Raw genomic sequence first — 26597 nt, forward strand, 5'->3', positions numbered from 1 at the left:
CATTTTCTAATACAAAACCATACATACCACATGACTCCTGTCTTAGAAAAGACATGAGTCATGCCCACCACCCCAATGGCCAGCACAGGGACCAGGGTCCCCTGGGCATGGCCATTGCACCCAGTGCCACGTAGGTGGGCCCATTTCATGGCCGCCAATGGCACTTTAAAAAACCGATACTTACCTGGGATGGGGTCCCCCATCCTCAGCTGCCCCTCTGGTGCGGTTGGGGTGTCCCTGGGGCAGGCACCTGGGGGCTTATTCCATGGTGTTCCACCATGGAAATAGGCCCACAGGTCCCCTAACGTCTACCCTGACCCAGGCGTTAAAAAATGGTGCAAGGCAAGTTTTGCACCATCTTTTGACCCCTCCTCCCCCATGCGTGATTTTTGCACGGGAGGATAAATAAGGCGCTAGGGCCTTAAGAGTCATTTTTTGCCCGGGAACGCCCTCAGGTAAAAAAATGACTTTAACTCCAAGATTTTGGCGCTAGACCTGTCTAGCGCCAAAATATAAATATGGAGTCAAGTTTACACTGGATTTGCGTAAACAAATAACGCAAATCCGGCGCAAACAGAGTATAAATATGCACCACAGTGTTTCTCTAAATCGTGTTCTATTCATTTTTGTTTGCCAATCTGCAGCTGATGGAATTTTGGTCGACCTCAAGTTGTATAAAACCAACTATTTGGCCGCTAAGGCTGCAATGAAGGCCAGCTGCTGTTGGCCGATAGTCAACCACAAGGCAGCCCATGTCCAGCCACATAACCCAATCTGAAAATCGGGGACAAGAGTCAGCTGCATTTTGAGATCTACCTCCCGAAAAATATCCTCCCAAAACTCTTTCAGGAGGGGCATGTAAAGATCACGTGTTGCCGGTCTCCTGTGCCCTGGCCACACCTAGAACAGAGTGGCGAGACCGCAGGTTACATGCCATGAAACTTTGCTGGGTTATGTTGTAGCATCCACCTACTGAAGCCATTCAGTAGCCCAAATTCAGCAGACATTTGTTGATTGCTGCTACGAATAGTGCATTCCCACCAGTGTATCCACATGGGAACACGTGAAGGCACAGAGGGAGGGTCATATTTTTTCTTTCCCCATATTTTTTGCTTGGGTAACCCTGGCAAGTCTAACACGTGATCTAAACTAACAAGTTTGTGGGACGTTCCCTTCTTCATAGCAAAGTCCGAGATTATATAGATGAGCAGAAACCTGACTTTGTTGCTCTCTCGGCCGGCCTCGGCTTTTACCGCCTCCCCGGTTGGCATCTACATCCAATCAAGAGGCTGATTACATCGGGACATTGCGAATCATCGTGGCTCAATAAGTGCCTGCTCTGGATTGGACAGAACAAGCTGCAGTTGGCCTGTCCATTGCACAGTGATTTGTTGGACCGCTAATGCCACTCACATGTAGGCCACACGGCTGCACCTGCTATTTATGAACAGAGAAAAAAAGGACCAGGTCTGGTTGGTCATAGACACAAAGTTCTAGCCAATCAATAAGCCTGGATGCCAGATATTAGCAAAATCAAGCACACTCACTGCCTCGCAGGGCTAGTGTTTTAGGGCTGTCGAGTGTGTGGTTGGGCGGTTGGAGGCCCTGGAGCCTGAGACCAGTGTGCATTGCCTGGTTGCATCTGTTAACCTCTGGCGTGACCTGGTGCGAGGAGGGACTTGTTGTAATTTGTCTCGAGGATCCTACGTGATGCAGGCCTCGAGACAAAAGATTGGAATGTTAAATACGTGCAGATTTGCGGTGTTCTCTCGGAGGCAGTTACTTGCTGACCTTGGGAGAGAGAGCACCGCGTCGGAGTTGCACTTCAATAAAGCTTCTTTTCCGTCTTTGTGGTCGTACGGAGCTTTATCTACATAATTTTTGGCGACAAGTTGGCCAGCAAGATTAGTCACCTGGTTACAACCCGTCGTGGATGCTCAGGACTCACGCATCACGGAGTTGCGACTTCCACGTCCAGATCGGAGGTGTGTCGGACTTCATTTCGACGATCCTGGTGTCAAGAAAGCATTTCCTTGTACTCTCTTGTATTGACATTCTATATTTCATATCTTCTTCAATTTTTCTGAGGCTGTTTGCGTCCCATACGTGCTAGCTGTGTTACCTAGCAACGTGGGAACGCTGTGAACGTTTTTTTTCTTTCAAACGCTGCACGTGTTCTTTTCCTTACAACACGCGTAGTTTATTTACACGCTGGTTACGTTGCAACCTCAGTATTCTGCACGTATTTCATCAATGTCTCTGCGTGGTGGCCATCTTTGGTGATGCAAGGCCAGTGAAATTAATACCAGATTTACTACATTATACCCCTGTTGGTCATACTGGGTATATATCGTACACAGACTGATTCATTCAATTGAACAATGGGAATTTCGCGCTGTTTCACATATTGAATCTGGCCTTCAACGGTGATTGACGTACTTTATACTTACTTATAAACATGGAGAATTCAGCTGCAGCAATCAACTCTCCTCCACTATTTTTGATGCATCCTGGTGCTCCGCCAATTGAATGGGAGGAGTGGGTGGAAATATTTGACAATTACCTGGAAGCGCTGGATGGGTCAGGGTTTTCTTCTAACAGAAAAAAAGCGATTTTGCTCAGTTTTTTGGGCAATGAAGGTCACCGAGTGTTTAAATATTTACCTAAGGCATGTGATCAATCTGGGCAACCTATAGATGATGTGTTTGTTGAGGCAAGACATAGATTGGAATTGAGATTTGCTAAGGCTGAAAATGTGGTTATGCGTAGATTTAAATTCTACATGCAGTCTCAAAAAGAGGGAGAATCCGTAGACGAGTTTGTTACTCGTTTGAGGGAGTTGTCTATTAAGTGCAAGTTTGGCCCCATGACGGAAGAGTTAATTAGGGATCAACTTATAGTGCAATGTAGAAGTAGGAAAATGCAAGAAAGGTTGTGGGCTGCAAGAGATCTAAAGTTGAAAGATGCTATTGAGATCTCTAAAGTGGTTGAAGAGTCTGAGTCATGTATGAAGTTGATGGATAAGAGGGAGGTTAAATATTCTGATGATGTGACATGTGTGGAAAGTGAGGTTGCAGTTACCTCCAGAATGTGGGGAGGAAAGTCGGGTAAAGGGATGCCAGGTGGTAGTACAAGGGGTAGTGCTTTTGGCGATAAATTGTGTTCTAAATGTGGTAGCAGATATCACTCTTCTGATTTTAAGAATTGTTTCGCCATTGGGAAAGAGTGTAGACGATGTGGACGTAAAGGGCATTTTGCCAGAGTATGCAAGGGAAAGGATATATCCAAAGGGAAAGTAGCTGTGGTGGTTGATGAGGGGGAAACCCCGTATGCGTGTGATGTGGTTGACAGGATACTATGCGTATCTGGGTCTGACACTAGTCTAGTAGGGGTAAGAAGAATGTAAAGGCCCAAAGCTACGTTCATTATTAGGAATGTGCCTGTTGAATTAATGGTGGACTCTGGCTCTTTATACACCATTATTCCGAAGGAATTGTTTCTTCTAAAGTGGCCGTCGACTAGATTATTACCCAAAGACATTAACCCGGGGGGGGGGGGGTACCAAGGAGAACAAATTGATATTATAGGATACATGCTTGCAGAAATAGCCTTTAAAGGGAGGATGGTCATGGGCAAAGTGTACATATTGGAGTCAGGTCCTCCTACTTTGGGTTGGCAACATCAGTTTGATCTGTGCATTAATATTAATCCGTGTGCTCCCAGTCAAGTTATGGTTATTGGTGACACTACACTGGACAATATTTTGTCTGGTGCAAAGAATGTGCTCAAAGAAGAAATGAGAGTACTAAAAGGTTATGTTCATGAGATCAAATTAAAGCAAGGAGATGTCCCTGTGCAGTACAAAGTCAGGAAGGTGCCAGTATCAGTCGGAGGTGAAGTCAAAGCACTTTTAAGTGAAATGCTGGACAGTGGTGTCATAGAACCTGTGGAGGCCTCTGAATGGCTTTCGCCTATTGTTATTTTGAAAAAAAAGATGGAAAGTTAAGATTTTGTGTGGACTTGAGGGGTTTGAATCAAAAATGTGGACATACCTCCCATCAGGACTTCTATGAAGTATTAACAGTGTGAGTCTTGGCGGCCACTGCTAGCTTACTGTAGGCATCCATTTCCATGCACTAATGGTCACATGCCAGTAGATCGGTTGATGACGAGATGCCACCATACTTGGCAGGTTGAGGAACAGAGGCCCTTGCTTCATACACTTTTGAGAGCAACCGAAACATTTAAACAAGCCCAATGGATCAATTCATCCTTGTACTGACTCACCAGCCTATTGACTATTCACTCACTTATTATCCATTCTTGTGCTTACTCACCCTTCCTTCCCACAAACTCATTCTGCTACTCATCCACTCATGCACTCAGACACTTAGTCATTCCTCTGTCCATCCTTCATTGCACTCACCCATCCATGCTCACTTCTTCGCGCATCCACCCATGCACTCATTCATTTATCCATTCAATGAAATATTCATTCGATATCATGACCACCCACTCATACATCTAGGTGCCCGCACCTCCTAAGTTGCCAAACAGTGAAGAAGTTTCACATGCAAAAAGATCAGACCTATTGGCTATGTCAATGCCTCTCTTATCTGACAGTGCATGTTTTGATACAGCATTTACCTGCGTTTCGAGGAAACATTCGACCTCCTCTGCATATTGTGTCTGCTTGCTCTGCCTTCAATGCTCTGAGACGACTGACTTTCTGTAGCCTCTGACCCTGTGTTTGTAATAAAGTGGATTTTCTCAAATATCTGAACTGTCAGTGGTGATGTGTAGGACCCCAGGTGCTCCAGCGCACGGCAGCGTGGACGCAGAGGACGTTAGGTACGGAGCTGAGGCTTACTTCAGGTGCGACGCGGGCTACAGACTCGACGGCCATAGCGCTGCGAAGTGCCAGCTCGATGGGAGCTGGACCACAGGTGCCCCCAACTGCGGTAAGCTTGCGGCATGCTTTCACTTCTCTTTTCTTTTTTTCTGCTGCTTATGTTTCTTCTACAGGGCCTCTTGGTTTCTGGTGGCTTTTTATATACTTAAGCTAAGGTTCACCTTGGTTATTGCGCACGACATACACACACTCATATATAATACGTTGCTTGGTACCGGCTTGGTGCAAAATAGCACCAGTCAGGCATTGTTGGTAATGCGACCCAGATATTAAAAGCCCACCTGGCACCACTGGATGCTATTAACCCTTGGTACACTGGCTTCCCAGTTATTTTGACAGATTTATCTGCCAACCTTTGGCTGTTGTAGGGAAAGGCCGAGATACCCAACAGTAGAGTTGTTCCCGCTGGCTCCCGGTCATCTCCTAAATATATATTTTTTCACTAAAAAACAGAGGTTAAAGCAATAGTTAGATGTGATAAAAAATCTGTTATTTGTTTAAAAAAAAAAAACTTGGAAATTTAATGAAAACAACTACGATTACAGTAACGTAATAGTTCGGTGACAGTGTCAGCGACAGCGTTAACATTTTGAACTGAAAACACATAGAATTTCACCAGTTACAGTTAGCAGAGGGGGCGCAAGTAATTGGTGAATTTCTCTTTTCAGTGAATTTATAGATAGATAGATAGATAGACAGATAGATATTGGCCTTTAAAGAATTCTTGTTTCCATACAGTGGGTGTGTTCATTAAAAAAACCTTGCAAACAATATAAGCATTGGCAAAGCCAAAAGGTCAGTAGCCAATTCAGGACTTATCGGCAATTCAAATACTTCATTATTCTTGCCAACCTACTTTAATTTTTGTTGTTACAGCTTTTCCTTTTTAGCACCCATCTTAGTTTAATTGCCTGGTCTCGTGCTTTACTCCTGCTTTTCCAGAACCATTCAGGTATTACACAAAATCTGTTAACAGGACTCACTGGATGGAACACTTGGCACATCCAGTGCAAATATACCATGCAGTTTGTCATCACTATGCTCACAGCTCTAACAACATGTAGCCCTATCATTGCACATACATTCAACGCAGCCCAAACATACCACATGATGGATGCCAATGTGCGCATCAGGAGAATCCATTTACGGAAAACAACAGAATACATTGACAAGTCTCATATCATACATCCAGTGCAGCACAAATATGCCTTTATTTGGCTATTATAACACCCAAAAGCATAAGTTTATACCAGTTCTCTCATCCAGATTTGAATCACTTTGAATTACTAAGAGTATGCAAATGTGCAAATCATCTGGAAGCTGTGCCTGCTTGGCCCCACACTGTCCACCTTAGTGGTATGCATATGTCTTTCCCCTTTTGCCAGGATGATGGACAACTTCTTAAAGAACCCTACAGTGAGTTTCCGGCCGATTGTAATGGTACATTCTTGATGCCAAGGAATATGAGGACATCTCCACGAAACATAGAAGCACTAACTTCATATAGATAAAAGGAAGGACTCTGGTTTGGTGGAGATTTACGTCTTTCTGGTCTCGTTGGCCTCTCCATAGAAGGACTCATGTTATCACAGAATTCATAAGGAGCAATCACATTGCCAAACGCAAACAAGGTCACCGGTGACATTTATTTGTGCTCCATTATGCAGCTGTCGTGTAGAATAGATAGTAGACATTTACCCAAACTGGCAGAAAGAACTACCCTTGGGTAGATATTTCATGCAAATCTGTGGACTCTTGTTGGATAAAAGGGCAGGTGAGGTTCCTTTGTGGCAGAGTCACTGTAACTCATGCCCTAAGGTAACTATAACTTGCGCCCTCGTCATGCACTGCCAATTGCCCCAGATATTACAGCACTCATGACATCTTTTAGAACGTCAATAAAAATATAAATGAAACATTAGAAGTGAAACTATTGAAGAAAAAACAGTGCATGGTGGGGGCATGAACTATAGTTACCTTAGGCAGCGAGCCATAGTTACTTGAAATATATATAACTATAACAGCTGAATTTCTCTGGTTTTCTGCAAGTGAATTCTGTACCTTACTATAACGTCCTGGTAACCATTGATCTTTTAAGTGAATACATATATAACCTAGTGGTGGTCGCAACCTAGGTAGTTATAGTTAGGACCTACTTTCTATAGAAAAAGCTGTTTTTTGCTTGCCTATATCTTTGGCGTCTGTGCAACGTCCTGTGATTCTGGGCAAATCACTTACTTTCCCTGTGCCCATGCACAGCGCCTTGAGACCCTCACATATGATAAGCTGCGCTATATAAATCTACATTACATTTACATTATGAATCTTCACAAAATTTTCCAAACAAATTCGACAGTCAAGGGAGAAGCTGTCTGGAAAATTTCGAGGTGATCTGTCAAGCGGGGATGGCGATAAAGGGGGGATGAAATTTAGAGCTTTTCCAATGTTAAATCCCATAGGAAAAATTGAACTGCGATAGTGCCAAAACCACTGGACGGAATTACACCAAATTTGGCAGAAAGGTAGCTCTTTGTCCAGAAAGAGCCCTTTTTGTTATTTGGTATAAATCCGTTCAGTAGTTTTTGAGAAATTTAAAGAAATCCAAAGGTGTGTATATAGGTGTGCAAAGGATTCGTGACCCCTAAAGATCTTGTGCAGAGATCTGATTGGCTGATAACACTTCAACAACAGACGTGTTGTCAGACATCTTGGGGATCAGCAGAAGTTGACTCCCAGAAAAAATATAAAAAAATACATCAGGGGCCAGGGTATGAACAACTGGACCCCTTAGCTCTGGTAGACCCCTCCAGGACTAAAAAGCATTTTTTTTTATGATGGCCCTGGCGACTGCCACCCCAGGGCCGGCTCCTGCTTTATCCCGGGGGTGCCCACCCCCAGGATATAGCTGTTTGCTGTGGCTTGGCTGCAGCTTTTTTGACAGCGGGACCTTTAAAGCAGGTCCGCTATCAAAATCCAAAGTTTCATCTCTGTCTTCTGCACTCGTTGAGGGGACAGATAAAATGCTTCAGCAAGCTCGGAGCTGCTGTCAAAGCAGCTCTGTGCTTGCTGAAGCAATGGCACTGCGGGGGAAACCTTAAGGCTATCCCCACAGTGCCGGGTAGCCTGTAAGGGCATTGTAATAAAAAATATATAAAACAGTAGTGACCACGGGGGGAGCCCTTGAGGGCTCCCTCGCGGCCCCACATAGCCCGTAAAGGGCTTTATAATAAAACATGTAATTAAAAAAAAACACTAAAAAAGTAGGGACCGCGGGAGAGCCCTTGAGGGCTCCACCTGTGGTACCTACTTTTATTTATTTATTTTTTTCTGATACAAAGCCCACAAAGGGCTAAAGAAAACAGAGCTGAACAAAAGAAACCCCCCCATAGCTCAGTGTGAATTTCACAGACCGTCACACCTAGCTATGGGGGTTCAAGTCCAGCTGAACTCATTTCCTTTTTTTTTTTAACTAAAAAAATTATACTTTTTTAAATATATCGCATTTTTTTTGTTAAATCCAACAAAAATATATCATTCTAAGTATATGAGATATTAAAGCCTAAAAAACAACTCTCTCACTTTTTCTCTCTTTCAACCAATTTCCCCCACTTTCAGCTCAGCCGTCAACAGGTATAGTTAAGGGAAGTAACTATAACTTGCACGCTTGCCATGCACTGCTTATGACTTCACACATTTCATCACTCATGACGTTCTATGATATCACTGATAACATCACTGATGGCTTTTAAAATTGAAATCAGTAATGACATTACCGTGCATGGCCAGTGAGCAAGTTATAGTTACTTTATTTGACTTTATCTGGTGAATTTCAGTGTTTTTTTAGTTTAAAATGACACGTTTTAACTTCCATTTTCATTTAACTATAATGTAATTTTAATCTCTGTTTTTTTAGGTAATGTATGTAGATAAAGCTAGAGATATAGACTTTCTTCTTGTAAATGCATGCATTGCACCAATAGTCCCTGGCACTGAAAGAGACTACTTATTGTGCGGATGCGCACATTGTGCAAGAGCTGAATGCCAGCTCCCACAATCAAGTAAGCCAGTAGTGCCTAGTGCCTTGAATCCTGCTGTGGCGGAGAGAAGTACAATCTGAATGGCAGTACAGCAGACCAACGGATGAAGAGGACTGAAGGGAAACCACCACATTTAATGTAAATATATTAATATTGAAAGGAGAAAGTCTTGGTCAACGCTTGACCTAATAAGGAGAGAAGAGAGTGCTTTTGGTAAAGAAGTCACTGACAACTGGAGAATAGTTAAAGGCAAAGCAGAATGGGTCATAACTGATGGGTGAGACTGGTTCACAACATTTTGGGGAAGGGAAGGGTTCTGATCTGCTTTGAAGATAGGGGAGCCGGGACTGCCTAGAAGAGAGACCAAAAACTACAATGTATTTGCAGTAGTTTTCAACTATCTGTGGGTTTCTTCTATTTAAAATATGTTAGTGCGACCTGCTTAAAGCTATATGTTGTTTGAAGGAGTCTAATCCACGCAGGTTTGTGCATTATGACAGACAGCATCACCATAATGGTATAAAGGTTTACATGTCTGATACTAGATATACAGGTTTTCATTTCTCATGTTATTTGTGGGAGAAATCTACAGAACACTCTTGTGTGTGTGTGATGAGTTTGTGTCAGACATACTAGGGCCATATTTATACTTTTTTAGCGCCGCATTTGCGTCGTTTTTTGACGCAAAATCGGCGCAAACTTACAAAACACAATTGTATTTTGTAAGTTTGCGCCGATTTTGCGTCAAAAAACGACGCAAATGCGGCGCTAAAAAAAAGTATTTTGTACGTTTGCGCCGATTTTGCATCAAAAAACGACGCAAATGCGGCGCTAAAAAAAGTATAAATATGGGCCTAAGTTATTTACCTATGTGCATCTAGGGACACATTCCTGTGTGCACATGGTGAAACATGGAGTGCAAGGGTTGTGAGTTTTCTGTCAGTTGGTGAGATCTGGTGGGGTTTTTATTTTCATATAATCATTCAATACTTTATGGACTGATTACAAATGCCCTGGAAAACTGTAAACACCTGTTTCGCAGAGATAGCAGTTATAAATGGTGCAATGTGCTGGGTGCAGTAAAGTTCTCAGCCCCTGTTAAATCACTACAGGTCAGACCTGCTGCTAAAATTTAACGGGTGAAAAATACCCAATAAATAAGGGGACGTGCAGATTTTGATTCACATAGCAGATTCAGCAGGTTATGCCCCATCAGGCCAAAAATCGTAGCAAGTGGAATTTATCACATTCAATACATTCCGAACTGAGGAGTACGGGATTTTAATGTGTGATAAATTATATATACCCCTCCTGACGCTGGTAATGAGAATCAGAGCCTTAAAACCAGTATTCATTTTATATTTATTATCCAGTGGCCTTCAATACATGCTTTGACCTCTAGGGGAACCCTCCCTCGACCTTTCTCTGTGGTTACAAGCCTAGGGAATCCATCCAATCTGTCCCTTCAAGCAGAAGTTTCAGTTTGGTTACAGGTTGCAGGTAAAATTCTGATCCCTGTGCAAACATAGGTTTGCAGAAGAATAGTAACTGTCAATTGTGTGATAATGGCATTCTCTATTGTCAATGGGACGGCTCAGAATTAGGAAATTATCACACTTCGGGCCTGATTTCATTATATTTTATGGAAATTGTAATACAGCAGACAGAATAACTGTCACGTTTGTGACAGAGTAACCCATCCGCCAAGATCTAAATTTGTCCTTTAGTAATTTCCAAGTCCCAGGGCACCTACTGTTGCGCTGTTGGGAGTAAGAATAGTGCATTTAACCCCTCCAAAGTTCAACACTTTCCCTACTGTTGTGTAGACTGGAGTTCAAATAATACATTTTACCTATTACTACACTGAAGTTCATCACACTGAGCTTCTTGCTTTAAACTGCCCTTGCCAAGTAGAAGGACAAAAGGAATATTTTCTTTAAAACGTATTTTAGTAACTCTCATTACTGTCTTAAACTGCCTCATTAGTGGTTTTGTGTTTGCATAATTTGTGAAAGACAATTGAAAAAAAAAAAACTCATTGGCTGAGAGAGATTTTGTTTTCTTGTTAACTATTTTATGGTTAGCAGAGTTAAAGCCTGCCTCCATGGATCTCAATTTACCAAAATGCCAGGGATAGTGGAATTGACATCACTAGCCATTTCATTTTAAATTTTAATCACACACATGCTTACACATACACACACTTTCGCTCATACACGCATTCTCTTCTACAAAAGCACACCCTCACCCGCAAGCACACACACAATGTACATTTAAATGCATTTTTTACTTACCTCAGCTGCCAAGGAGAGTCATATTCTAGCTAACTGTGCTCCATTTTTATTACACTAATACTGAATAATCTATTCTTCACTATTAATGTAATAAGAAAACTGATTGAAAACAAGGAAGTGGAGCCCCAAGCAACGGGGCTGTCCCTTTGTTCCTGGCACTGATTTGGCCACCTCTGAGGCCAGGGGTGGCAAAGGCAGTGACAGGGGTCGCAATAGGCAAGCTGGGGGTTGCAGGTATGACCCCTGGCCACCCCTCAATGACGTCCATGCCTGCCTCCTATCCGAATGACTTTTACAACATGAATGTTTTGATTGATGACTGCAACCTGATTCTGGGTGCCATGGTGGCGGACCAAGCACTGGTGTAACAAAGGCCCCCACAGCCCCCATGGTGGGGGGGCCTCCGAGCTCCAGGGGTCCCCTTCAGCACAGAACCCTGGCCTGAGACCTCCCAAGTGAGTTCAGAGGGAGGGCCCCTCCATGTACTTTGCAGGGGCCCCCTCAAGTTTTGTCACGCCACTGGGACCAAGAGGGATAAATGGTGGTCCCCAGAATGGAGACCAGAATCTCTACTTTGCACTTTGCCGTCCATATTGCCACGACCACAACCCAATCCAAGATGGCAGTGTATCACCTTTGTTTTGAACGTCATTACATGGTTGTAGACTGGAAAGTTCTACAGATAATTGAGGGAGTAGTTCTGCTTCCAGGAAGTGTAATTGATCATTTCTAAATGTATTGCTAGCCCTATTCTTGGAGTGAATCGTAGTCATTAGAAGATGATGCCCGGGGTTCTGGGCCATGAATTCAAAAATAAATTGAAAAATGATGCCCACTTAGGCTGAAAATGGTGAATGAGGATAGTAGCCGCTGAACATAGACTGAGTGCTGTGTGTCAGTTGAGCACAGGATCTGGGCAATAGGTGCTGCCTTCAGCCACACCCCCGCCCAGATCACGTGCACCCAGTGGGTGCTGTGCAGAATATTTGTGATGACACGTGTGACATCATGTGTGACGTCATGAGCAGTACAGTAACGTGAGCTATGGGTTTTATAGCTTAACATGTACAACAGATTTAAGTGGTTGTAGGTTTTGGACAATAGCCCCACGACATGTTGATTTCTTTTATTACACCTGTTATTTTTTTTAACCATAGTAGTTTTATTGGTTCTTCAAAAACATGAATAAGCCTAAAACGCAGGCCAGTACATCAAATCAGCTTGGCACCCGGTAATAAAACCGGACATTACTCAAGAGCGCTGATGCATTATTCAATCAGGTCCTTATCTGCGCCGTAGTTTGTGTTTTAAATAACAAAGAATAAGTTCCCTTTAACAAGTTTTTGAGTGATTTTTTTTCGTTTTCTTACGATAGTCTTTGGCATCGGCACATAGTATGCACTTGGCGTTTTCACTGGCCTTTTCCTATGTCCTACACTCAGTCCTTTTTTCCTCTTTCTTGGGTGAACCTAGCAGAAGTCGAACTACCTCAGCCAAGCCCACTCAGAGCTAAGGTGTCAAGGCCTTGGCCTCCCCTCTGTTCTGCAAGCAGCAAGACAACTGCTAGGTCCCCCCAGAAGATAGATCTCAAGGCCTTGGTGTGCTCCTCTGTTCAGCAAGGAGTAAGGCAACTGCTCGGTCCACCCAGAAGTAAGATCTCAAGGCCTTGATGTGCTCCTCTGTTCCGCATGACAACTGCTAGGTCCACCTAGAAGTAAGATCTCAAGGCCTTGATGTGCTCCTCTGTTCCGCATGACAACTGCTAGGTCCCCCCAGAAGATAGATCTCAAGGCCTTGGTGTGCTCCTCTGTTCAGCAAGGAGTAAGGCAACTGCTTGGTCCACCCAGAAGTAAGATCTCAAGGTCTCGATGTGCTCCTCTGTTCCGCATGACAACTGCTAGGTCCACCTAGAAGTAAGATCTCAAGGCCTTGATGTGCTCCTCTGTTCAGCATGACATCTGCCAGGTCCACCCAGAAGGTAGATCTCAAGGTCTCGATGTGCTCCTCTGTTCAGCAAGCAGCAAAACATCTGCCAGGTCCACCCAGAAGTAAGATGCAGAGGCGTCTGGGAATTAGTCAGGCCTAATACCTGTATCAGATCCAGCCAGGTGTAGGAGGCTGAAGCAGCCTGGTATGTCATTATAAGGTGCACCTAGATGTAAAGGTGCAAAGGCAGGAGGTAGTTAGGCCTCAATGTCCCTGTATATTCACCAAGCAGAAGGCCATTACTGTTGAGTCCTCCTGGGTGTCTGAAAACAGAAGTACTTGAGTAATAGTCCAACTGCAGTGTTCCTATCTGGTTCACCGAGAAATTAAATTCCCCAGTCAAGTCTACCAGAAAAGGGAAGAGAGCTGGGAATTGCTCAGGCCACACAATATCCACTCTGGTAAATCCAAAATGGAAGACAGGAAGAATTCTCCCAAAAATCCACAGTCAAATGCACCCATATGGGAAATGAGAAGGTAGTCTGGAATTACCCAAACCACCCAACCCATGGTGAGATCAGCTCAGAAGGAGAGATGAGAGTTACTTATACAAAAGATCCCAAATGAGGCCTACTCACATGCAAACTTAATGGGGAGGCTAAAATGACTTGGGATGTAGAACCCCGCTGAGGAAAGATCAGTCACTGAGGTGCTGGTGTTGACAGCAGCAGGTGCCGCAAAACTCAAAGAGAGGGTTGGGACAGAGACGAGGTTAAAAAAAAAAAAAATGAAAACGCACTTACCTTGCCTCCGTCCCGGCCGTCTCCTGCCGCCTCGCGCTTCTCTTCTTCAGGTGTCCCAGCATTCACTGCTAGTACACCAGCACCCCAGCAATCCTGGTGCTGCTTTCATGCAAAACCTTCAATGAAAGCAACACCAGGATTGGTCTGAGGCAGTGACTGCTCCTCAGACACAGCCCTAGGGTCTGTGCAGTTTCTCCAGCCCGGCTGTTAAACACAGGCCCGCTGGAGAAACCTAAGTGCGCATGTGTGTTTGGCTGGCCTGAGACGGCTGGCCAAACACACACGTGCACTTAGGTGCACTCTTCCCTCCTCCCCTCTCCCACCTTCCATGGCCCAGCCCAGCCCCTCCCTGCACTGCTGGCTGTGCCAGAAGCAGAAAAATAAAACAATAGTAACCCTTTTTTTTCTTTTTTTTCTGCCATAACATCAAATAACATAGACCAGAAATGACACAGTGTACCAAAGAGAGCTGTAATGACAGAATATCGAGAACAGAATTATTGTCTGGCCAGAATATTGTGCAAAAAATGTCAAGGACAAGAGTATTGAGAAGGTAAGCTCAAATAGGTAATTATAGATTTGCTATTCATACCTCCACATCCACGTGTCTTGAAGATATAGATAAAGGTACATATATGTGGAATTAGGCATAGTAAAACTTTGCTTTCCTTTAGAAACCTTCCTTCACGATAGTCTTGTCATCGATATCCTTACCACAATATTTTGGCCACACAACATTTTGTCAATCAACCCCAAGGGCCACTAGATTTCTCCCTGATGGAGTGATGGACTATCAGTGAATACTGATGCTTTCATTATGTTTCTCTTGGTTATACTGAGTAAGTGAGCCAACCGGGAAGACGGTACCTTGCCTGTGTCCTTCCAATATGTGATTGATGGATGCCTTGTCTTTGACACAGAGCTGATAGCCAACTACTTCCTCAATAGACACCAATGCCAGTACTGATTTATACATAGTTGAAGTCCATTGTCAAAGAGTTTTGTTGAGTCACAACTGAAATATGTTCTCTTATTGAATAATAATGTCTTATTTTTGGTCCTCAGTGGTGGAGGATAAACATTGCGCAGATCCCGGGGGCCCGTTGAATGGCTACCGAAAGGTGGAAGAGGACAGTGTCGTCATGAGAGATCACTTTGCTAAAGTTGGCACAGTGGTCACTTTCTTCTGCAACAATTCTTATGTCCTCAGTGGGGATCGACAGAGGATGTGCCTGGCTGAAGGCACCTGGTCTGGAAAACAGCCCATCTGCACTAAAGGTAACTAGGAAGGGGGAGGTCTGCTGTACTTAAACATACATCATATACAAATGGTTGAGTCTCATATGAGGCTGTCCCTCAAATATTGCATAATTTTCAATCACAGTCTCAGTAAATAAGAAATCTTGGCTGCTAAACCTGAAATATCTTTAATGCTGTTGAAGACTAACCTGGCTGCTTTCATCTGTGGCCCATGGGGTTCTGGTAGCATCTCAGCTGTCTTTCCTGCCACACTCAAAAACCCAAAAAAACACAATCAAGAGAGATCAGGACGTGATTGGTGACCTTCCAAATTATCCCTTGGGCCCCAGTTACCAAATATATCTTTATTAATATCATTGAATCTGAACTATTGAAGTTATTGTGACTCCCCAACTCCGCGACACCCCAGCTGTCTTTCCTTCACACACGCCAGAGAGTTTGCCATGGCTCTCTGTGAACATTGAGCTGCCATATCATTTTTTTTTCACAAAGGACCTCAGCCTCTTTGGAAATCTTGGTGGAATTTGTATGCTGCTTGGCAGGGCTGATTTTCAGAGAGTTTATGGTATTTCCACTCCCAAGATGCATGAAGTTCTGGTGAGTCACAGTCAGACACAGAAAGAATGCCTGATGGGTCTACATTCTGTTGTGTGGATCACATAATGTATCCCCATCACCCCCCTCAACATGGAAACGTTTCTTTACAAAACTCTTCTTTCCTGTTTCTTCTCCCAGGACTATCAGAGCTCATATGAAGCCGCAGAGATGTTACACATACACAAGGAAAGTGGGAGACTGCAGGATGGGCTGATGCCTTTTAAAAGCCACCAGGGCAAGAGTAGAGCAGGCCATCGGCCTGACCCTGACCTCCCATGTCACAGAGCTTGAACACAGTCTGCCCCACCAGGCTTTCAGAGACATGATACCTCTGGCAGAGATAGGCAAATCTCTCCAGTTGCCGGATTGCATGTGCTGTACATTTTCAATACCTCTACCAAGGATTCTTACATAATACTTTTCTCCAACATTGCATTTTATTGGTTATTATATTGCATTTACAGCTGATGGAAAATGGATTACAGACTGAAAAGTAAACTATAGAGCTCTTCTGTGCCCAAGGAGCATGCTGGAGAGCCAAGGCTGCCTGCCACCTTGTCAGCTGTTTGGCCCCGTATTTTTTTTACTGCTTTAAGTGTGTTTTTGTTTGTGTGTATGTGCTTTCCTCAATCAATCAGAGCATTTGTAAAGCACACTACTCACCCGTGAGGGTCTCAAGGCGCTAATGGGAGGGTGGGGGACCTGCTACTGCTTGAACAACCATGTCTTGAGGTGTCTCCTGAAGGTAAGTAGGTCCTGTGTCTGTCGCAGGTGGGTGGGAAGTGTGTTCCATGTCTTGGTGGCGAGGTGGGAGAAGAATCTGCCACCGGCAGTCGTTCTGTGGATGCGTGGGACGGTGGCGAGGGCAAGGTCGGCAGAGCGAAGCTGTCAGGTCGGGGTGTAGAAGGAGAGGCGTCTGTTGAGGTATTCTGGTCCGGTGTTGTGCAGTGCCTTGTGAGCGTGGGTGAGGAGTTTGAACGTGATTCTCTTGTTGACAGGGAGCCAGTTTAGGTCTCTCAGGTGGGCTGTGATGTGGCAGGGGATGTCCAGGATGAGGTGTGCGGTGGCGTTGTGTATGCATTGCAGTCTTTTCTGGAGCTTGGCTGTGGTTCCTGCGTACAGGGCGTTGCCGTAGTCCAGTTTGCTGCTTACAAGGGCTTGGGTGACCGTCCTTGTGGTTTCAGTGGGGATCCATTTGCAGATCTTCCGAAGCATGCGGAGGGTGTTGAAGCAGGAGGAAGAGACGGCGTTGACTTGCATTTCCTGGCATGTTGCTGTGTATTATTGTATGTCTGTGTACTCGATGCTGGGTGCATAGGTAAGGTGTGTTTATTCTTAAATTTGTGATTTTATGTATCTCTATATGTATTACTTACTGTATTTGCAGCATGCATTGTGTGTATCCATAGTGTCAGTAATGTGTTTTCATGGGAATTTGGGTGCCTCTCCAATATATGAGGAAGTGTGTGTGTCTTCGGTTGTGTAAATATCGTGAATAAATGTGTGCATGTGAACGCCTGAAGGTGTGTGTGTGGTGGGGGTTGCTTCAATGAGTTTGTGTGTGAGAGTGTGTTTCTTTGTATGTTGGTGGTAACGTAAGCATGTATGCGACCATGTACATACGTGAGTAGTTTCATGTGGGGATGAGAGAGAGAGAGTTTAGGTTCTTGCTCAGAGGTTTAAGTGAGCATGGACTCATAGGAACTAAGGGGCATATTTATACTCTGTTTGCGCCGGAATTGCGTCGTTTTTTTTGACGCAATTCCGACGCAATACTAACTCCATATTTATACTTTGGCGTTAGACGCATCTAGCGCCAAAGTCCATGGAGTTTGCGTCATTTTTTTGCGTGGACACCTACTTTGCGTTAATGATATGCAAGGTAGGCGTTCCCGTCTAAAAAAGTGACTCCGAGGCATGTGCGCCGTATTTACACTCCCGGGCAAAAATGTCGCCCGGGAGTGGGCGGGTCCAAAAAAATGACGTCCAGCCGCTTTTGCGTCGTTTTTTAGCGCCTGGTCAGGGCAGGCGTTAAGGGACCTGTGGGCTCGGAATGAGCCTAGAGGTGCCCTCCCATGCCCCCAGGGACCCCCCCTGTCACCATTGCCCACCCCAGGAGGACGCCTAAGGATGGAGGGACCCATCCCAGGGAACATAAGGTAAGTTCAGGTAAGTATTATTATTTATTTGTTTGTGGCATAGGGGGGCCTGATTTGTGCCCCCCTACATGCCACTATGCCCAATGACCATGCCCAGGGGACAGAAGTCCCCTGGGCATGGCCATTGGGCAAGGGGGCATGACTCCTGTCTTTGCTAAGACAGGAGTCATTTAAATGGGGGTTGGGAGTCAAAATAAATGGCGCAAATCGGGCTGAGGCGATAATTTTGCCTCAGCCTGACTTGTCCCATTTTTTGGCGCCCAAGCTCCATATTCCCCTACGCCGGCGCTGCCTGGTGTACGTCATTGTTTTTGACGCACACCAGGCAGCGCCGCCGGCTAACGCCGGCTAACGTCATTGAATAAATACGGCGCCCGCATGGCGCTTCAGAATGGCGTTAGCCGGCGTTAGATTTTTTGACGCACAACTGCGTTGGCGCAGTTGTGCGTCGAAAAGTATAAATATGGCCCTAAGTTCCCCTTGTTTAAATTTTACTGTTAATAATCAGCTTCACTTTTTTAAAAATGACTGTTGCAGTCCCAACTCTATTTATATATAGCTTAAGCATGCTTCTGTAATTTCAAACCTGTGTTTCATGTTCTTTCTGAAACCAATTGTTTCACGTGTTCTCTGTTGAGCTGGGAGACATATATAAACTGTAATCTGTTTCGCCAACTTTGTCCCAGGCTGGGCTCTGACTGCAGGGTCGGGGGTGGGGGTGAGCGGCTAGACTCCAGTTTTAAGGCATGGGCGAAGTGGGCTCTGGCCCTGGGCCCCAGGTCTCAGCCTTCCAGGGGGCCCCCTGATAGAGCCACCTCTGTTCTGCAGAGTCTTGCCCTGATGACCTTGAATAGTTCTTAAACTGAGTGTTTTAAATACCGTTTTCCTTTAATTTATGGTTGAAGTGGGTGATGTGTTATGTTATATTGCAGACATTTTGCAGAGAAATGTGTTTGTTTCATGCAACATTCGTAAAAACGTTTCTCTATATCAAAACAGCACCTCACATATGAGAAATGAGAGTGTGTCACAGATTATTTGCATTAGTGAGCGGCTGCTGTGTTACAGTATTGAAAGCACACCTCACTAACCCTGAATTTTAGATGTAAAAACATTTAGAATTTGGACCAGTGTGTCTGTGCAGCATCAGTGACCTGGCCAAAGAGGGCATGAAAGAGCTGAAACTGGATCATAAATTCAAAGCTATTCTGAACAAGGGACAATAAAATACCAGGGTCCCAAGAGATGTCCTTGATTGAACTCCTCCTGGGAACATCACTGACCGCCCACCCAACCCCCCCTCAAACTGCCCGTCCTGTGACCAGCCACTCAGAGGAAAGATCACTTAGGGGTGTGACATGTGCTGCCATCTGTGCAATAAGGAGCCCCCGCCGAGGAGCGTGTAGGAAGGTACACACTCACCTGAAGCCAACACACCTCGCACTGGGAGGCGATGTTGGGCAATGCTGCGGGTGTGTGAGAGTCAGGCTGGCATCTTGTGAGCATGTCCCCCAGCAAGGGTTGAATCGCTCCAGCTCTGGCGGAGGTCGCTATGCAGGGATTTCCCCCCTTCCTCGCTGCAGCATGGCCTTTCCCTGAGTCAAGATGCTCGGGGCAGTGGCGTTACAAACGCCCCCACAGCCCCTGTGGTGTGGGGGTGGGGCGAGCTCCAGTGGGCCCCCTCAGCACAGCACCTGGCCTGAGTGGTCTGAGGATGGGGGAGTGGGAGGGGGATGTAGGCCCGCTCCCTGTTCTTTGCAGGCCCCCCCCCTCCACCAGTTTGGTTACACCACTGGCCCAGAGCAGTTGTTCACTTTCCTCATCTGTCTTTGACCTTGAACAAGAGAATGAAAACACAAAAACAGTGACAAAGGGAGAAAGCAGGAACCTGCGATAGTGAGATAAAGGGGCAGGGAGTGGTTGGTGCTGGATGAAAGCGTCAGGAAGTGGAATCAGGACTACCTAGCTTTGATGTTTGGCATGCCAACATGCAGTATCACCAGCCCTGGGATTGTGGGGAAAACCTTGGTCCCAGGCATCTATTTAAAAAAAAAAGAAATTAAGCACTGGCCTAGAGTGGGCTCCTAACCGCATAAGGCAGGTAAAACCATGAGGAAGTGAGATGTTGTGTTATGTTTTCCATGTTTTTACACCATGCTGATTACCCATGAGGGTATCCAGGCACTTTGTAACAGTTTCTTAAAGGAGGCATTTGGTTGGGTTAGAGTGCACACAGGGCCGGCTTTAGGGATGAGTGACTGGTGCGGCAGCAGTGGGCGTGACCTGGAAGGGTCGGCGGCACTGACCTCAGGAGGGAGCTAGGTTTAGCAATAACTTACAATTTTGCTGCAGAGATCCTTGTACGTCCAGCTTTCAGGCAACAATAAAAATATCAAGTTAACTCTTGTGACTAATGTGTCTGCTAGAGAGAGAAATCGGAGTTTATCTAGTGGGAGTTTTGACTCGCCATAAAGTAGCACAGGGGGTTAATATGACTGATGTAAAGAACAGATCTGTATTTTATGTCGATAGCTGAGTGGATTAGTAAAGCCAGTCTTTACCAGCGATTTAAAACAAATGAAATGTATGTGAGAGGGGCTGTGGAGAGATGAGGGGCACTCTTCCCGGGTGGCAGTGAGGGAGTCCAAGGAGGAGGACATGTTGGGGTGCGCCAAAAAAGATTGTCGCACGGGGGGCAACCAGCAATAAAGCCGGGCCTGAGTGCACACGTTATGAGCCATTGCAGGTACTGGGAGAGCCACAATAGCATAAAACCTCGCTTTTGCAAGTACCTTATTTGTGTGATTAAAATGGTGTAAGAACACTGCCAAAGTACAAGACTGCAAAGTGAAAACAAGCACTGGTTGATCTACTCGTGATTGGCATGGGGTAAATTGAGAATTCTGTAAGACAGGTGTGCAAGGGGGGACGGGAGCTGCAGAGATCTCCATCCTCTGAGCGCTGGGAGAGTACAAGCTTCAGGGAGACCCACTGTGTCTCCAGAGGGCACCTAATGGGGCCCTTACCCAGCTTCTATTTTTCCGACACCCTCCTCTCCCAGGCTCCACTACAATAGATTCAGAATGTACCAGGAGGCGACACAGAAAAAACAGACTCTTCACCTGGCCGAACACATTATTCGTCCAACTACTTTTCATTGCAATTCCATGTTGTTGAATATACACCCATACATACAAAGTCAGATATAACTTTTGTAGGTGCCCTCCGCACCCCAGTTTTATCTGTAGCCCAATGCATGTCTCCGCTAAAATTCACCTCTAGAGATGGCATTAGGAGACCATGTGGCGCAATGAGGCTAGAACAGACCGGGGCGCTATAGGTAAGCAGCGGAGCCAGGAGCTGCATAGGTGAGCTGCAGAGCCAGAAGCTGCATAGGTGAGCTGCGGAGCCTGGAGCTGCATAGGTGAGCAGCAGATCCAGGAGCTGCATAGGTGAGCAGCAGATCCAGGAGCTGCATAGGTGAGCAGCGGAGCCAGGAGCTGCATAGGTGAGCAGCAGATCCAGGAGCTGCATAGGTGAGCAGCGGAGCCAGGAGCTGCATAGGTGAGCAGCAGAGCCAGGAGCTGCATAGGTGAGCTGCGGAGCCTGGAGCTGCATAGGTGAGCAGCAGATCCAGGAGCTGCATAGGTGAGCAGCAGATCCAGGAGCTGCATAGGTGAGCAGCGGAGCCAGGAGCTGCATAGGTGAGCAGTGGAGCCAGGAGCTGCACAGGTGAGCGCTGGAGCCAGGAGCTGCATAGGTGAGCGGCGGAGCCAGGAGCTGCAGAGGTGAGCAGCGGAGCCAGGAGCTGCATAGGTGAGCTGCGGAGCCTGGAGCTGCATAGGTGAGCAGCAGATCCAGGAGCTGCATAGGTGAGCAGCAGATCCAGGAGCTGCATAGGTGAGCAGCGGAGCCAGGAGCTGCATAGGTGAGCAGCAGAGCCAGGAGCTGCATAGGTGAGCTGCGGAGCCTGGAGCTGCATAGGTGAGCAGCAGATCCAGGAGCTGCATAGGTGAGCAGCAGATCCAGGAGCTGCATAGGTGAGCAGCGGAGCCAGGAGCTGCATAGGTGAGCAGTGGAGCCAGGAGCTGCACAGGTGAGCGCTGGAGCCAGGAGCTGCATAGGTGAGCGGCGGAGCCAGGAGCTGCAGAGGTGAGCAGCGGAGCCAGGAGCTGCATAGGTGAGCTGCGGAGCCTGGAGCTGCATAGGTGAGCAGCAGAGCCAGGAGCTCCATAGGTGAGCTGCAGAGCCAGAAGCTACATAGGTGAGCAGCGGAGCCAGGAGCTGCATAGGTGAGCACAAGAGCCAGGAGCTGCATAGGTGAGCAGCGGAGCCAGGAGCTGCATAGGTAAGCTGCGGAGCCAGAAGCTGCATAGGTGAGCAGCGGAGCCAGGAGCTGCATAGGTGAGCAGCGGAGCCAGGAGCTGCAGAGGTGAGCGGTGGAGCCAGGAACTGCATAGGTGAGCAGCGGAGCCAGGATCTACATAGGTGAGCAGTGGAGCCAGGAGCTGCATAGGTGAGCAGCGGAGCCAAGAGTTGCATTGGTCAGCAGCGAAGCCAGGAGCTGCATCGGTGAGCGCTGGAGCCAGGAGCTGCATAGGTGAGCAGCAGATCCAGGAGCTGCATAGGTCAGCGGTGGAGCCAGGAGCTACATAGGTGAGCATTGGAGCCAGGAGCTGCATAGGTGAGCAGGGAATCTAGGACCTGCATAGGTGAGCAGTGAAGCCAGGACCTGCATAGGTGAGCAGTGAAGCCAGGAGCTGCATATGTGAGCAGCAGATCCAGGAGCTGCAGAGGTGAACAGCAGATCCAGGAGCTGCAGAGGTGAGCATTGGAGCCAGGAGCTGCATAGGTGAGCATTGGAGCCAGGAAGTGCATAGGTGAGCAGGGAATCTAGGGTGAGCAGTGGAGCCAGGAGCTGCATAAGTGAGCAGCAGATCCAGGAGCTGCAGAGGTGAACAGCAGAAACAGGAGCTGCAGAGGTGAACAGCAGATCCAGGAGCTGCATAGGTGAGCGGTGGAGCCAGGAGCTGCATAGGTGAGCATTGAAGCCAGGAGGTGCAGACGTGAGCATGGAATCCAGGAGCTGCATAGGTAAGCAGCAGATTCAGGAGTTGCAGAGGTGAACAGCAGATGCAGGAGCTGCATAGGTGATCAGTGGAGCCAGGAGCTGCATAGTTGAGCAGCGTAGCCAGGAGCTGCTTAGGTGAACAGCAGATGCAGGAGCTGCATAGGTGATCAGTGGAGCCAGGAGCTGCATAGTTGAGCAGCGTAGCCAGGAGCTGCTTAGGTGAGCAGCGTAGCCAAGAGCTGCACAATGTGCAGTGTAGCCAAGAGCTGCATGGGTGAGCAACAGATCAAAGAGCTGCAGAGGTGAACAGTGGACCCAGGAGCTGCATAGGTGAGCTGCGGAGCCTTGAGCTGCAGAGGTGAGCAGCAGATCAAGGAGCTGCAGAGGTGAGCAGCAGAGCCAGGAGCTGCATAGGTGAGCAGCAGAGCCAGGAGCTGCATAGGTGAGCAGCAGAGCCAGGAGCTGCAGAGGTGAGCAGCGGAGACAGGAGCTGCATAGGTGAGCAGCAGAGCCAGGAGCTGCAGAGGTGAGCAGCGGAGCCAGGAGCTGCAGAGGTGAGCAGTAGATGAAGAAGCTGCATAGGTGAGCAGCAGATCAAGGAGCTGCATAGGTGAGCAGTTGATCCAGGACCTGTATAGGTGAGCAGAAGATCCGGGAGCTGCATAGGTGAGCAGTTGATCCAGGAGCTGTATAGGTGAGCAGCAGATCCAGGAGCTACATAGGCAAGCAGCAGATCCAGGAGCTGCATAGGCAAGCAGCAGATCCAGGAGCTGCATAGGGGAGCAGCACATCCAGGAGCTGCATAGGGGAGCAGCACATCCAGGAATTACATGGGTGAGCAGTCAATTCACAGGCTGCAAGCAGAAAACCCTCAACCCAAGAACTATTAAGAGACCAAGAGCTCCAATTAAATTAGAAAAGACAGAAGCTAGGAACAAAATTATTTCTTGTTCAAATCTGCAGCTTATGCGGCAGATGATGATTTATGTGACAATTGCAGCAAATATACAATCATCCGAAAATTCCTGCGGCCGCACAATCACATAATTCCAGTGGGCTTGGCTATTGCCGGACTGTTCCCATTTTAAATGTTCTGGGGCCAATTCACAAAGCCATATAGAAGTATATCAAAGAATATTACAGGAGTAATACTTTACATCAAAAAATGCCCCACTGATCACACCACATACGTTTCTCATCCATAAAGGCTTGGCCCTGCATACCTCCAACAGTGAGCCAACCGACCAATTTTAAGAAAATGTTGTCATAGTATTTAAAACTAAAGTTTCGGGTTTTTTAAAATATGTTTTTAAACATTGTAGCTTCAAAATTAAATACATCACATTTTACTATTTACATGGCATAGTGCAGCACATTTTGTGGTAGTACTCATGATTTTGATATTGTACTCATGTTAACATTGTCTGGATTAATGTTTCATGTCAATAGGATCAGTTTAGCACACAAATGCAACAATAAGCAACAGAAAGGTGACCAGTCAGTCTCTACATAGGACCTTGCACTGCACCGCAGGAGGCATCAGCAAGTTTGTAGTAACTTTTGATCTGTTTGATCTAGTAACACATTTTTCTTTTGTTAAAATCTGCAGATTGTGCAGCAGATAACGCATGATGTGGCAAATCCACCACGGCCGCCACAACCACAAAATCGCATATTTCTAGTGGCCCTGGCTGAGATTGTCGGGAAGCCACGGAATGTAATTTCTGGGACTTAAATGAAAGTGGTGCCCTTCCAAAGGGGGCTCATACTCTAACTTTTATTAAGTACGTTATTGGAAACTTCATAGTAACATTTTGTCTTTTTTAAAAAAGCACATTTTACATGTGAACGCTAACAAGTCAAAATGTATGCAAGGGCTGTGTATTTCCAGTGCCACCCAGTCCCACTTCTGCCACATGTAAAATTGCAATAGGACACAAAAATGCTAGATAGTGCTTCTTTAAGAAACAGACTAGGGCAGTGGCTCCCAACCTGTGGTCCGAGGAACCCTGGGGGTCTGTAAAGCCTCCTCGGGGGGTCCGCAACTGCTTAGAAAATTAAATAATATTAGCGGATTAAGCCCCCAGTTTTCAGTAATGAGTCAGTGGGGGGTTCCCGGATTCCAATAATGATGCAGTGGGGGTCCTCGGGTTCCAGTAATGATAAAGTGGGGTCCACAGAAGTCAAAAGGCTGGGAACCACTGGACTAGGGTATCAAACTCCGGCACTGACTGGCTTAGAAGGAGTAGGACAGCGAGAACTGAGAACAAATGAAAGGAGGGTTGACACTTTAGGCTTGCGTGGTGGAAGAGTTGGTTTACCCGACCAAACGATGGAGGTGGTTGCCTTAATACTTGTTCTACTATAGAGGCAGCCCTGCTCCCCCATTTCCATTCCCTAAGAGGTTGCACAGAGATTCCGATCCAAATCTAAGGAAGTGAAATCATACTGAGCGGGTATTTTTGACTGCTTCGTGTAGTCTTGTGTGATCAACGCTTTGTTTCTTGTAGTCTTCATCACAACCTATCATCAACTGAAATTCGAGGGCAGGTGCCCCATGCCAAGTGCTCTAAATGTTTTTTAGAAAAATTCTGATTGGCATTTTCTTTTCTCTGTTTTGCAGCCTGCAAGGAGCCGAAAATCTCAGACCTGGTCAGGCAGAAAGTGCTCCCCCTGCAGGTCCAATCAAGGTGAGAATCTAATTTATTAAGTGCTAGAAGGTAGGTAGAACTTTGCGAAGTGAGGGGGTAAAGGTGGGCCCCAGCGAGGCCATTGTGGGCAGTAGGACTGTAAACATGACAATGAACTGAAGAAGGCGGCTGGGGTTACAGCACTCTAAAGCATCAGCCCAAATACATTAAGGGGCAGATTTAAGAGCCCCTAGTACCGCCTTGCGCCACATAAGCATTATTTTTTTACGCTAATGTGGCCCACCGAGGCCAAAATAGTCACGGCAAATTTATAAAGTGGCGCAATGCATGCATAATGTATGCAAAGAGGGCGCTGAAAAAATGTCACAAAGAAATGTAAGAGATTTCTCTGCGTCATTTTTTTCAGCACTTTTAACGCCTGCTCAGAGCAAGGGTTAAAAGGAGGCACATCATTGATTACAATGGGCCTCAATGTGCTTTGCAGGATTAGCGTCAACATTTTCGACACTAATCCTGCAAAGCGCCAAACGAGCTTAAAAAATGATGACGCTAGTTCCCTAACTACCGCCCTGGTGCACCGTATATTAAATACGGCGCGCACATGGTGGCATTAGGGGGGCGCTGAGGGGCACTAGCAAAGTGGCACTGTGCTAGGTGCAGCGCTACTTTTCTTAAATTAGGCCCTAAGTGCTTGTATAATTTTACCTTATCATTGTTATTACTGTTTCTATTCATTATTATTAACGTAAAGAAAGTGACATCAGCTTAGGAAAGTTACAGACATGTACCCTCTGACATCTGCAGATGACATGACAAGAAGTGACATCTGACCCAGTGAACTAATGTTCTTCGTAGCACTGTAAGACATAGGTTGAATTTGTTTGGAG

At 46.2% G+C, this 26597-nt stretch overlaps 1 protein-coding gene and 1 long non-coding RNA gene across 4 annotated transcripts in view; one reads left to right on the top strand and one right to left on the bottom strand.

Annotated features, from left to right (window-relative positions):
• Positions 1-26597, bottom strand: part of LOC138283768 (uncharacterized) — a 337826-nt gene that overhangs the window by 145835 nt on the left and 165394 nt on the right. The window lies entirely within an intron of this gene.
• PAMR1 (peptidase domain containing associated with muscle regeneration 1) overlaps positions 1-26597 on the top strand; it is a 184451-nt gene that overhangs the window by 136044 nt on the left and 21810 nt on the right. For 2 of the 3 annotated variants that reach the window (XM_069221833.1, XM_069221834.1), the window contains exons 7-9: positions 4791-4961; positions 15038-15250; positions 25683-25749. In XM_069221833.1, coding sequence (XP_069077934.1) covers positions 4791-4961; positions 15038-15250; positions 25683-25749 — 451 coding nt within the window. The remainder of the gene's footprint in view (positions 1-4790; positions 4962-15037; positions 15251-25682; positions 25750-26597) is intronic. The other variant, XM_069221835.1, reaches the window with a different exon arrangement.

The sequence above is a fragment of the Pleurodeles waltl genome, chromosome 3_1, assembly GCF_031143425.1.
Source record: "Pleurodeles waltl isolate 20211129_DDA chromosome 3_1, aPleWal1.hap1.20221129, whole genome shotgun sequence".
Classification (NCBI taxonomy): Eukaryota; Metazoa; Chordata; class Amphibia; order Caudata; family Salamandridae; genus Pleurodeles; species Pleurodeles waltl.